Consider the following 11,548-nt stretch of genomic DNA (forward strand, 5'->3'; position numbering starts at 1 on the left):
ATTGCTGTGTGTCTCTCTCCAGTCCACACGTCCACGAAAACCTGGTCTTATTCTCTGCACTCCTTTTCTGGAAGTGTTTCCAGATCATCCAGCTTTCTCCAGGTCCTCTCAGGAGCTCTGCACAGGCTTTCCTGAGTTTGTGGGGAGCATCTTGAGCCTCCAGTGCCCTGCTGCCCTGTGGTGGGGGGCGTGGACGGGGAGGGAATGGGGGCAGTGCCCAGGGGGTGCGTCTGGTGGGGGAGCCAGGCTGATCTGTTAGCCTTTGTTAGTCCTGGGCCCTCTCTGAAGTAGAGGGTGTGCCTTAGGTTTCAGGGCAGGTGGGTACAGGTGCCTTCAGGGGAGCTCCTGTGGAAACATCTCCAATGTGGCCAAGAGTGAGGGGCTGGGAGGGGCCGGGAAGTGTGCACTGGTGAGACTCTACTCCTGTTGGCCTCCAGGTTCGATTGTGAAACCCCAGAGGTAGATGATGCCGTACACCAGCTTTGACAGGATGCCGCGTGACTTGGAGGAGAGCGACTCCTTTTGCCTTTTCCTGACAGTCTTGACCACACAGGCTTTTTAAGACAACAATAGCTGCAGAGACAAAGCATGACCACGACAATGTCGTCTTGAGGACTTTTTTCCCCCTGAATGATGTCTAAGGCCCTGGGAACGTGGTAAAAACTGGGCCCTGTCCAGTTTTAATTGCTCCCTCCCAGCCCCCATCCCCAGGTCCCAGGAGCTCTGCCAGCCGACTTGGGGGGTGATGATGCCCAGAGATGCAGATAAAGATGTCATGCCGCCCCTGGGTCAGGCCCCAGAGCCCTGGCAGGACTTCTGGGACGGGGAAGAGGAACAGAATGTTGGTTGGCCAGTTGACTCCCCTAGCTGGGGAGGGAGGTGGTGGAGAGAGAGAGGGCTTTCTGCCGAGTGTAATTAACAGTGGAAACTCGCCCTGGGGGAGGAGAAATGATGTGAAGGGGAGGTACCGTTTACTGGAAGATGGGGCGCTGCTGATGCCCATGAGAAACAAGCAAGGCGGTCCTGCAGGGAGCGTCTCCCGGACACAGGCTGCAGTGTTGGAAGCAAGCTTGGGTTGAGCTCAGAGATTTCGAAGATGTGAGTGGGAGAGTTTATTTGTGCCTGCTTTTCTGAGTAGGTGTCTTTTGAAAATAGTCCATCCACATACCAGCCGGCTAGCCTTCCTTGCCCCTATAAAGGGAAAAAAAACTTAAGAAAATGGTGATTGAGTTCAGAAAATAGGCACTGTGTTGTGTTCGTGTCTTTTGAAGATATCAATGGATTTGTCTGAATTGCATCTGAGTTTTTCACAGATCTTTAACCAACACTTAACATTTATGATGTGGGAAGAGAGATGATTTGAGAAATTTGTGATGCTCCTTCTTTCGTTGAGACAAAAGTGCAGAGATGTTGGACAGCAAAATGAATCATGTGGGTTGATCTTGAAATACGGGAGGTATTTCACTGAACATTGCTTATTTATTTTTGAGTAGGATCAAGGAATTTCGGGGCTGAATGGGGTTTTCTGGTTTTGTATCCTTTCAAATGATGTGCCTGTCCCCCCTGTGATGTCCCTGCCAGGTGTGCATGGAGGTGAATGCGTGTGTTGCCCCCCCACTCCCCCCACGTCTCTTGGGCCCTCCTGACCTGTTTAGAGCTGCGGCATGTTCAGCATCTACCTGCTGTTTCCAGTTCTGCTGCTGGAGGAGGCCATGTCAGACAAATTGAATCCCTTCTGACAGTCCTATTTGAAGACGAAACCCCTGCCGGCTTCCCTGGTCACCCTCTTCAATCCACACTAAACACCCGCAGGCTCTTCACAGCCTCAGAAAATTCCATAATGAGGCCACCGGTTCTTCCTGGCCGCTGTCCTAGTTCTTGCCATTACCAAAGTTCCTTTTTTCTTGTTTTCTCTCTCCTTTCATCTCTTTTTTGGTGGGCACACTGCTAGGTTACTTGCACACTGGCTCTCTTCCCTCCATGTGTGATCTCCATCTCCTCCCCCGAAGTCTTCCCCTTCCCCTCAGGGTCTCTACTGTCCCCCTGATGGTCTCCCCCACCATCAGTTTCCCTCCTCCTCTCCCTCTCCCCTGTTGACACCCATCTCTGCATGGAAGCCAGGATCATATTGACAAATGTCTATAGGAAATCCCCAGACCTCGTTTTAACCTGGGCCTGTTGCTCTTTTGCTGAGCCTTGCCCCAGGTGTCCCAGCCAGAAGCCAGCTGGCTCACTCCAGGTTCCCCTCTGCCTTTAGGTCAATCAGTCTCCAGAGCAAGAGGGGGTCGGAAAGGTCAGGAGGCAGACACACCACAGCCTAGACCCTGCTGACTGCACCTCCCCAGCCTGGCCCCTGGGATTGGATTTCTAGGCCCTGGTGTGATATGGGCTCTCAGCCTGCTGTTGACTGAAGATCAGTTGGTCTGCCGTGGTTTGGGGTATACACAAGAGTGCCCTTTTGGGTTAGTAATAAATGATCTCCCCTTCTGTCCCCAGGCTCCACCTACAGTGTCTTGTCCATCATGCCGTCAGACTCAGAAAGCAGCAGCTCCCTCAGCAGTGTGGGTGAGTACCACCTTCCCGGGCACTCTCCTTACTGGAGGACAGTGGGCAGGTCAGGCTCTGGGTGTGAGCTGGGGCAGCCCTGGGTTTGTGGGATGGGAAGTTGGCCTCACCTGTCAGATCGTTCATGGGGTCATCTTTTTTTTAATTATTATTATTTATTTATTTATTTTTTTAACTTTTTATTAAAGTATAGCATACATGCACAAAAGGCCACCTATCATGTGTGCCACTTTATAAATTTTCATAAACTGGAAACACTCATGAAATCCTAACCAAGTCAAGAAAGAGAGCATTGCTGGCACACAGAAGTTTGCCTTGTTCTCTCTTCCAGTTGCTAGCCAGCCCCATGGGGTCATCTTTTGTTGATTCCATTCACATTTTCTCTCATCGGCAATAGATCCTCTTAACGGAGGAGGCAGAAATCTGGCTCTGGGTTAGAAGGGAGGTGGGTGCTGGGGAGGCACGTGTTTTGCTGTTTCTTTACCTTTTCAGGACATAGGACTTCTCAGTGAGCCTATTGCCCCCAACCCAAGGCCTTATAGTACTCGTCCATGAGACTGGCCCCTTTTGGGACTGTCCTTTGTAAGTAGGAACAGCCCACTGGGCAGTGTGTTGCCTTGAGGACAGGAGTAGCCAGCTCATGCTGAAATGGATGTTTCCAGAAGTTTGTAGTGTGAGGCTGGCCCTTCTTTCATTCACTAAAGACGTCCCAGCAGAAAGGTTGTCAGAGACTTCCAGCCTTCCCACACCTCTGTGGCCCACCCGCTGTGTTCTGTGCCCTCTATTTAACACCCCTAGTGCAGTTTCTGATGTCCTGACCTCACCTTGTTGGATGGATACACCTTCAGTGTGAGTCCAGGAGTTTGTGAGTCAGGAGCGCTCACAGAGGTCATCTGGTCCAATTGTTTTGTTTTCCTCCATATAGACAGATGGGGAAATTGACAGCCAGAGAGGGGAGTCTCATGCCAGAGATTCCAGAACTAGCCAGAGGCAGACCTTTCCTGTGTTAATTTGACTAACACTTACAGAACACCTCTGGTGTGCCAGAAGTGGTTTTGGGACTTAGTGGTGAATAGGCAGATGCGGTCCCTGGGCTTGTGGATCTTAGGGCCTATGGGGGAGACGGTTAAATGAGTAAGCACAGTAAATGAAGTGATGAGTGATGAGAAGGGAAGATGGGTACCAGTAGGGGCTACCACATTCATTGGCTAGGGCTACCATAACAAACTACCACAAACTGAGTGGCTTACATCACAGAAATTTATTTTCTCACAGTTCTGGAGGCCAGAAGTCTGAGATCCAGGTGTTGGCAAGGCCACACCTCCTCTGAAGGCTTCTGGTGGTGTGCTGGCAGTCTTATAGATGCATCACTCATATCTCTGCCTCCGTGTTCACATAATGTTCTTCCTGTGTGTCTGTTTCCAAATTTCCCCTTTTACAAAGGCCACCAGTCATATTGATTTAGGGGCCCACCCTACTCCAGTGTGACCCCATCTTAACTTGATCATCTGTAAAGACCGTATTTCCAAATAAGGTCACATTCACATTTACTGGGGATTAGGACTTCAACATCTTTTTGGGGGACAAAGTCCTCATCCTATCTAGGGTTCAGGGAGGACTCTTCGGGAACCACGATTCAGAGCGCCTGACAGTCTTTATTACTTCGTCTTTTCTGTTTTGGGTCGGTGAGACACATCTGTTCAATGGTGGGATTGTCCAAATTTTGAACTTGGGACTAGCTTTCAGGAAGCGTAGGGGTGGGGCAGTCAGGATAAGGAGAGCAGCAAGGTGGGACTTTGTAAAACAGTGACCTGGTTGAGCCCTGAGTGCACCTCTTGCCTCTCTCGTGCCTCACCCTTTCCGGCTCCCTGTGCCTCTTGCAAACAAGGTACACTAATCTAACTGATACCTGACAAATTCATTTACAGTGACGCTTCAAGGCTTACAGCGGTACCTTTCCTAGGAGTATTTCCATTTTCAAAGGTGACTCCACAGAGGGGTGTTGCTTAAACCACAGTGAGGATTGTTAATGTGGAATTTCAAGCCCCAGTAGGAAGATATTTTTTTGTGCAGCTGTACCTTTACCTACTCTGGAGGAAGCATCATGTCAGTGACCTACCATTTGATTCTCTACACTTCTGAAGCTGGTTGGGCCCCTGAGACGGCAGGGCCAACAGTGTCCCCAGATACTTGTCAGCAGGCAGAGGACAGAGTTCTGCTGTGCTTCCTGTAGCAGGCCGAGCCTCAGTATCTGTGCCCAGATCTCAAAGGCTGAAAGACCTGGGTGCATCCCTTCAGGCCAAACCCTCTTCAAGTCATTGGGAGCCACGTTTTGCTTCTCTTGCTCTTCTGCTTGCAGTTGACATTGCCCTTGGGGTGAGCAACCCCATTTTTCTGCAGGCTTACTTGAATGTTCTCTGGCTGTATTGGCCAGAAGGCTTTTGGCTGCAGCAGTAGGGAATACCTGCTCACACTGCCTTAAACAGCAAAGACATGTGTGGTCTCACACAGCAGGAAGCGCTGAGGCTAGGCCGAGAACCCAGGATGTGGCTCTGCGATCCTCTGTGTGGTGTCCTCCTCTCAGGCTGATGGTAGGGGATCTAGTAGCAGTTCAGCCACCACATCTAGAGCTGACAGTGTCCAGGGCTGCAGTGTCCATTATGGGAGCCACCAGCCACAGGTGGTTATTTAAATTCAAACGAATTAAAATGAAATAAGATTTAAATCACTGGTTTCAGCAGTCACACTAGCCACATTTCAAGTGCTCCATAGCCACCTATGGCTAGTGGGTACCATATTAGACAGAGGAGATTAAAGAACATCTCCATCATCACAAGTGGTCCAGAGGATGAAGACGGTCGTCTGCTCTAGTGTCCTTAGAAGCAAAGAAGCCTTCCCCAGAAGTCCTTTGGCACAGTCTCCTCTCACTGATCACAACTGGCTCGCTACTTGTGGCTCATGCAGTGTGGTTCCTGGGCCAGGAGCACTCAGGCACTTGTTAGAAATGCAGGTTCCCAAGCTACATCAGAAGCTCTGAGTGTGGAGCCCAGCATCCACAGTTAACAACCCTCCAGGTTTGAGGTGGGCTGACCTAACCTAACCCCTGGCAAGAGAACTGGAAGGTGTGTGGCTGGCGTGGACCAGCCCTGGAGTTGGTGAATGGTGGGGTCAGCCACGGGACCACTGCAGCGCCTCCTGGAGAATTCCTCCTGGCTCAGCCTCACCTAATGACAGGCACAGCTCTGCTTTCCTGGCCTTGACTGGTGCCTCATAGCCCTGGCAGAGGGAGGCTGCTAAGTCAGATGGAGACTAGCTGTGTTTGTTTATTCATGGTCTTTCTCCATGAACTTACGGAAAGGTAAGAGCAAGGTCTTATTATAAAAATATCACCTCTGCTTTCTCACTTGTATCTCTCTAGCAGAGAACATTAGGGAAAACAACAGCAAGTTATATTTAACATACGAGAAGACTGGTAGATGAAGCCTTGGGTATGTAGCATTTTTTCAGCAACAGTGGTGCCTGGCCGGCTCCCTTGGTTGGCATTAGATCTCCAGGTAGTCTGCCCCTTTTCAGCTCTCCAGCTTGACTCTACTAGCAACTCACCACACCTTTGCTAACTAACAGTCTTAAAGGTTTCAGAGTCTTTCTGCCAAGGCCTTTCCAGACAGTTTTCATCAGCTAAGTGCATGTGGCTTCTTTGAGGCCTTCCCCCACCCACTGCGGCCTGTTATTAAGTAACCTGCCCCATGGGGAGGCCCCATGGATCTGCCCAGGAAATGCATGCTCGTTTCAGGCAATTGAAAGTTTTTCATCCCCATTTATCCTGACCTAATTTCTCAGGTGCCTTTTATTTCTCATCCTGGATAAATGGGAAGTTTTAAGAAGAAGAGATATTCTTTGGCGGCCTTTATAAAATAAGCCTTAAATTTGATGCAAATTGAAATACCAGGAGAGATTTCTCATTAAGCAGAGAGGTCTCTTGGCTTGTTGGCAGGAGAAGGAGTTGGAGGGCTTCCTTTGTATTCCAGTGAAGGTTCCTTGAAAGTGCAGCTTCTGGTTGATAGAGGAAGGTGGAGCGAGTCTTCTGGAGGCATGCTGCACCCTGACTCCCTGTACCCTCAGATCCTTCCTTCTCTGCTCCTTTTGGGTCAGGGGGCTGTTTTCTCTCAGTTCATCAGACGAATGGGAGCACCGTCTGCTCTTGGAGCACATGCTCAGTGCTCAAGGGATCACATAGAGGCCTGGCTCCTGATCTTAGAGTCCGTCCAGGCTGCTACATTACCACACAGTCTGGGCAGCTTAGAAACAAAAATGTGTTTCTCATAGTTCTGGAGGCTGGGATGTCCAAGATCAAGGCAGATTCTGAGTCTGCTAGGGCCCAGTTCCTGATTCATAGATGGCATCTTCCTGCTGTAACCTCACATGGCAGAAGAAGGGAGAGAGCTCTCTGGGGTCCCTGTTATAAGGGCATTAGTCCTTTTCATGAGGGCTCCACCCTCATGACCTCATCACCCCCCAAAGGCGCCACCTTCCAATACCACACCCTGGGGGTTAGGATTTCAACATAGGAATTTTGGGGGACACAAACATTCAGACCATAGCACCAGAGAGGAAAGTGACTGGCCCTTCTGCCTTGTGTAAAACAGAAAGAAACAAATAGCTCAGGGGAAGGAGCAGTTATTTCTGATGGGGGAGGTCAGAGTAAGTTTTGGGGAGAATGTGGCCCTTGAGTTGGGCCTTCCAGGAATGGTACTCCAGATGCAGGAGGAGCCAAGAAGCAATAGGCTGTCACTGCATGTCTTGGTTTGGGTTTTTGCAAAGCAGACCCTTAGTCAAGGATTCAAGAGCAAGTAGTGTATCTGAGAGGAGATCTGGGAGCTGGCAAGGCCGTAGCTGCTGTCTTGGAATCTAACCTCCTTTCACTTTAAGTCCTGGGAGGAGCTGAGCTGCAGGCCTATACTGACGAAGGAGGGTGTCCCCCTGGTTTCCATAGTTAGAAGAAAGAGCCCTTCCTGCACTTCATCAATGACATGGCTATTGGACAGCTAATGAAACAAGGGAAAAAAAGTCACTCTGACCAGCAAATGCAACTTTGGTCTAGGCCAGAGGTTCTCTAACTTTATCAGACATCAGAGTCGCCTGGAGGAGAGTGCCAGCTTCACCCCCAGGGTTTCTGATTCAGTAGGTCTGGCTGGGGCCTGATGGCTACATTTCTCACAAGTTCTCTCCTGAAGCGGAGGCGCTTCCAGCAGCACTGGTTCAGGATGTGGGTCGTCTCTCTCCTGACGGCTCTCCTCTCCCAGGCTGGAGTGGGCATGGCTTAGTTTGCTCGCTGCCCGTGACGACCGTGTTCTGCTGCTATGTTGCTTCTGCCCCGACAGCCACAGCCATTAGGCGGCCATCCCCACACCACCTGATCACTTTTGGCCAGTGCCAATTTTCTCCTTGGCTTCTGGCACGATGGGCCCACAGGGCTCTGAAGCAGAGTTGCAACCTGTCCAGCTGTAAATAAAGTCGAGAGGCTGGCCTTCAGGGCCAGCTGGAGCATGGTTAAGAGGGAGCTAAGGACAAAGGGGCTTATGGCCAAGAAGACCACCCAGCTGCCAGGCTGCTCACTGTGCCTCAATGGTCTGTGGAGGTGGCTGCACCCACCCAGGGTGACTGGGAGGAGGAGCCAGGACTCTTGTGGTGGTGAGAGGGACTCTGCACCTGTTCTGCTCCCACTCTCCCTCTCACACCAAGGCCCAGATGAGCGATGGCTCTTTGTCCAAAATCCAGGGTTTGCGCCAGCTCTCCTGGCATCTTCCAGCACCCCTTTTGGGGTCATTTTAGTCCAATCGAAGTCCCTTACTCTCTGGATCCCATCCTGGACATCAAAAGGAAAGAGGAAATCTGCCCTCTTTTCAAGTGGGTTCCAGATTTGGAAAGAGGAAGGAGTGAACTTGGGGAGAGTGGACAGGTTTGCATTTGAATCCAAAAGAATAGCTGCGGAGGGTAGGAGAACTGAAGGAAAGGCATCTGACATTTTTGTGGACAATTCACTTGATGTTAGTTTTTATTTTGCTTATCATTTAAAATGTTTCCTGTAACTGCAGTGACTGTTGAGGGGGTTGGCAATCCATATCTTTTCACCACTCACACTGCTCCTGGGATGGTGGCTTCAGTTTAGCGCACCACAGGTTTTTTTAACTTAAAAAAAAATTTAGAAGTCATATTCATTAAGGTATAAATTGCATACAATAAAATTTAGCCTTTTTAGTATATAGTTCAGTGAGTTTTAACAAACACTTATGGTCATTTAGCCACTGCCACCATTAAGATACAGAACAGTTCCTTCATGCCCCAAAATTTCCTTCTGCAACTTTGCAGTCTTTCTTCCCTCCACCCTCAGTCCCTGGCAACCATTGATCTCTTTTCTGTCCCTGTAGTTTTGTCTCTGCCCAAATGTCTTATAAATAGAATCAGTAAGTATGTAGCCTTTGAGTCAGGCTTCCGGTTAGCATAAGGCATTCAAAAGTCCCCTGTGCTCTTGTATATGTTGGTAAGTTGTTACTAGTAGTTCATTCCTTTTCATTGCTGAGTAGTATTCTGTTGTATGAATGTAACAGTGTGGTTTATCCATTCACCAGCTCTTAGAAACAGTTGTATCCTGGTTTTTATGTGAACATAAAGTTTTATTTCTCTTATGTAAATACCTAGGAGTGGGATTAATGGGTGGTATGGTACATGCATGTTTAACTTTATAAAAGACTGCCAAAGTATTTTCTACAGTGGTGTATCATTTTGTATTTCTACCAGCAATGTTTGAGAATTTTAATTTTTCTGCATCCGTGCCAGCATTTGGTGGTGTCACTTTTTAGCTATTCTGGTAGTGATAATGGGACTTGGTAATTGTCTTTAAACACTTGCAGGTCTGTTGTGTGGAAGAGGAATTACAGTTGTACCTTATGGCCATTAGGCAGGTGCATCTAGGGTCAGTGGGGAAGTTGAAGAGACAGATTTTAAATCAGTACACAGAATAATTTTCTGGGGAGAGATTAGACAGGCTTTGCTGCATAGTGAACTCCTTCACTGCAGAGGAGTTCAAACAGTCTTGGTGGCTATTTAAGGGATTCTGGCAACTGTTTGGATGGGTGGACTGCATCATCTTCAAAACGTCTTTCAACCTGAGATGCAAGTAAAAAGAGAACAACTGTATTTTTAGTTGAATGGGGATGGAGAGGATTTGCTGTTAGTTTGGAACTTCCTGGCTTAGCACATCTTGGGATTCTTCTTGAGGTCCCCTGCAGCCCTCCTCCACTCTCCGCCTTCCTCCTTGTGAAAGTAGAGGCACCTAGGCAGCATTTTCCCTTAAGCCAGAGAGCCTGCCAGTGATGGATTGGGGTGGCCTCACTTGTATGTTTCACGTGTGCTCAAACCTTTGGGGCTAGGGAAGGGCAACTGGAGACCACTCCTGTTGGGAGGCCATGTAGCAAAGTGGTTGAGGCCCCAGCTCTGGAGTTAGAGCTGAGTTTGCAAGGGGGTCCACCGTTTTCTGGACATCAGTTTTTCATGGGGTGATCATAGCAGGTACCTGGAAGGGTGCCGTGGGATTAATGAGGTGAAGATGGAGTGCATTTAGCACAGAACCCAGCTCCTGGCTTGTGCTGGGCAAATGTCGGCATTCACCTCATTGGTTGCCCCCAGATCGTCACGGCTGCACAGCCTGTGGCCTCATCCCACTGGAGACTGAGACAGGAGGCCGTGGCTGGGGTGCTGACAAGTCTCATAACCTGTACTTCTGTCTTGCTTCTGCTCCTCTCTCCAGCTTCCTTGAAAGCCAAGGGAAGCATCTTTCTGTTGCCTCATTTGTAAAATTGGGTGAAAATTCCTTATGTCCCTGGAGGTAGGTTGCTAGGCCTTGTGGTGCTTTTCAGTTCTGAAACTCGAGATTTGCTATTTTTCTGATACTGCTTTGACTTGATTATAGCGCAGAGCAGCCGTTCTCAAAGCTTGGTCTGCTGCCCCTGCGGTCCTTTCAGGGTGGTGAGGTCAGACTGTTTCCAGAATGATGCTAAGATGTCACTTGCCTTTTCCACTGTTGTCCTCATGCAGACTCCACTGTAGAGTGGTGTTTTCTGAAGTTCCATCCATGGTATGTGATGTTGCACAGACAGGAGACTCTAGCTCTCTATATTAAGGCAGACGTCAGACAGCATTATAAAGATGCAAAGCAATACCACTCTTCTCATTGCATTTTTTGTTTTGTAATGGAAACGGTAGTTAATTTTTCATAAAAAACATCTTCTGTGAATATGTAACGGGTTTTTGGTTGTTTTAAAATTAGTAGATATTTAAAAATTCTTTTTAGTTTTACTTTCTAATCTGGTAGGTATTGTTAGATAGATATACCCAAATAAACAAAAGCTCTTTGGAGTCCTCAGTCATTTTTAAGAGTCTGAAGAGGTCCTAAGATGAAAAAGTTTGTGAGCTTTTAGGTTAATGTGAACCTGAGACCTTGGGCTCTGGGGTCGGGTAGGTGGAACGCGGAGGTGGAGGGAGGGTCACATCTCAGTGCTGTCATTCTCTGGCTCTGTGACCTGGACACGTTGTTTGACCTTGGTAAGGTTTTGTTTCCTGATCCGTAACATGGGGATAACAGCGGTGTCTTCCTTAAGGAGATTCATATGGGGTAATATATGAAAAGCATTTCAGAAACTGCTGGGCATGAAGTCAGTGTTGTCATTTGGGAGGCAGCAAGGCACCGTGGCCAAGAGCCTGTGCTTTGGATCCAGGCACCTGGGCTGTCCTCCCAGGGCACCGCTTGCCATTTGTGCATATTTGAGGCCATTGCCTAACCTTGCTGGGCCTCAGTTTCCTCACCTGTGAGAAGGAGATGATAACATTCGTACCCACCTGTGGAGTTGTTGGGACGATTAAATTAATGCCTGAGACATCTGTGTTGGCTGCTGTTGTGTGGGTTGCTCATGAACATGAACGTTGA

The 11,548-nt window shown here is 48.8% G+C and overlaps 1 protein-coding gene across 2 annotated transcripts in view; it reads left to right on the top strand.

Moving 5' to 3' along the window:
* The window catches only part of DLG5 (discs large MAGUK scaffold protein 5), a 129,028-nt gene that overhangs the window by 45,562 nt on the left and 71,918 nt on the right, over window positions 1-11,548 (top strand). For both annotated transcript variants that reach the window (XM_046655504.1, XM_046655505.1), the window contains exon 2: window positions 2,497-2,565. In XM_046655504.1, the coding sequence (XP_046511460.1) occupies window positions 2,497-2,565 (69 nt within the window). The remainder of the gene's footprint in view (window positions 1-2,496; window positions 2,566-11,548) is intronic.

This window comes from Equus quagga, chromosome 2, assembly GCF_021613505.1.
Source record: "Equus quagga isolate Etosha38 chromosome 2, UCLA_HA_Equagga_1.0, whole genome shotgun sequence".
NCBI classification, from domain to species: domain Eukaryota; kingdom Metazoa; phylum Chordata; class Mammalia; order Perissodactyla; family Equidae; genus Equus; species Equus quagga.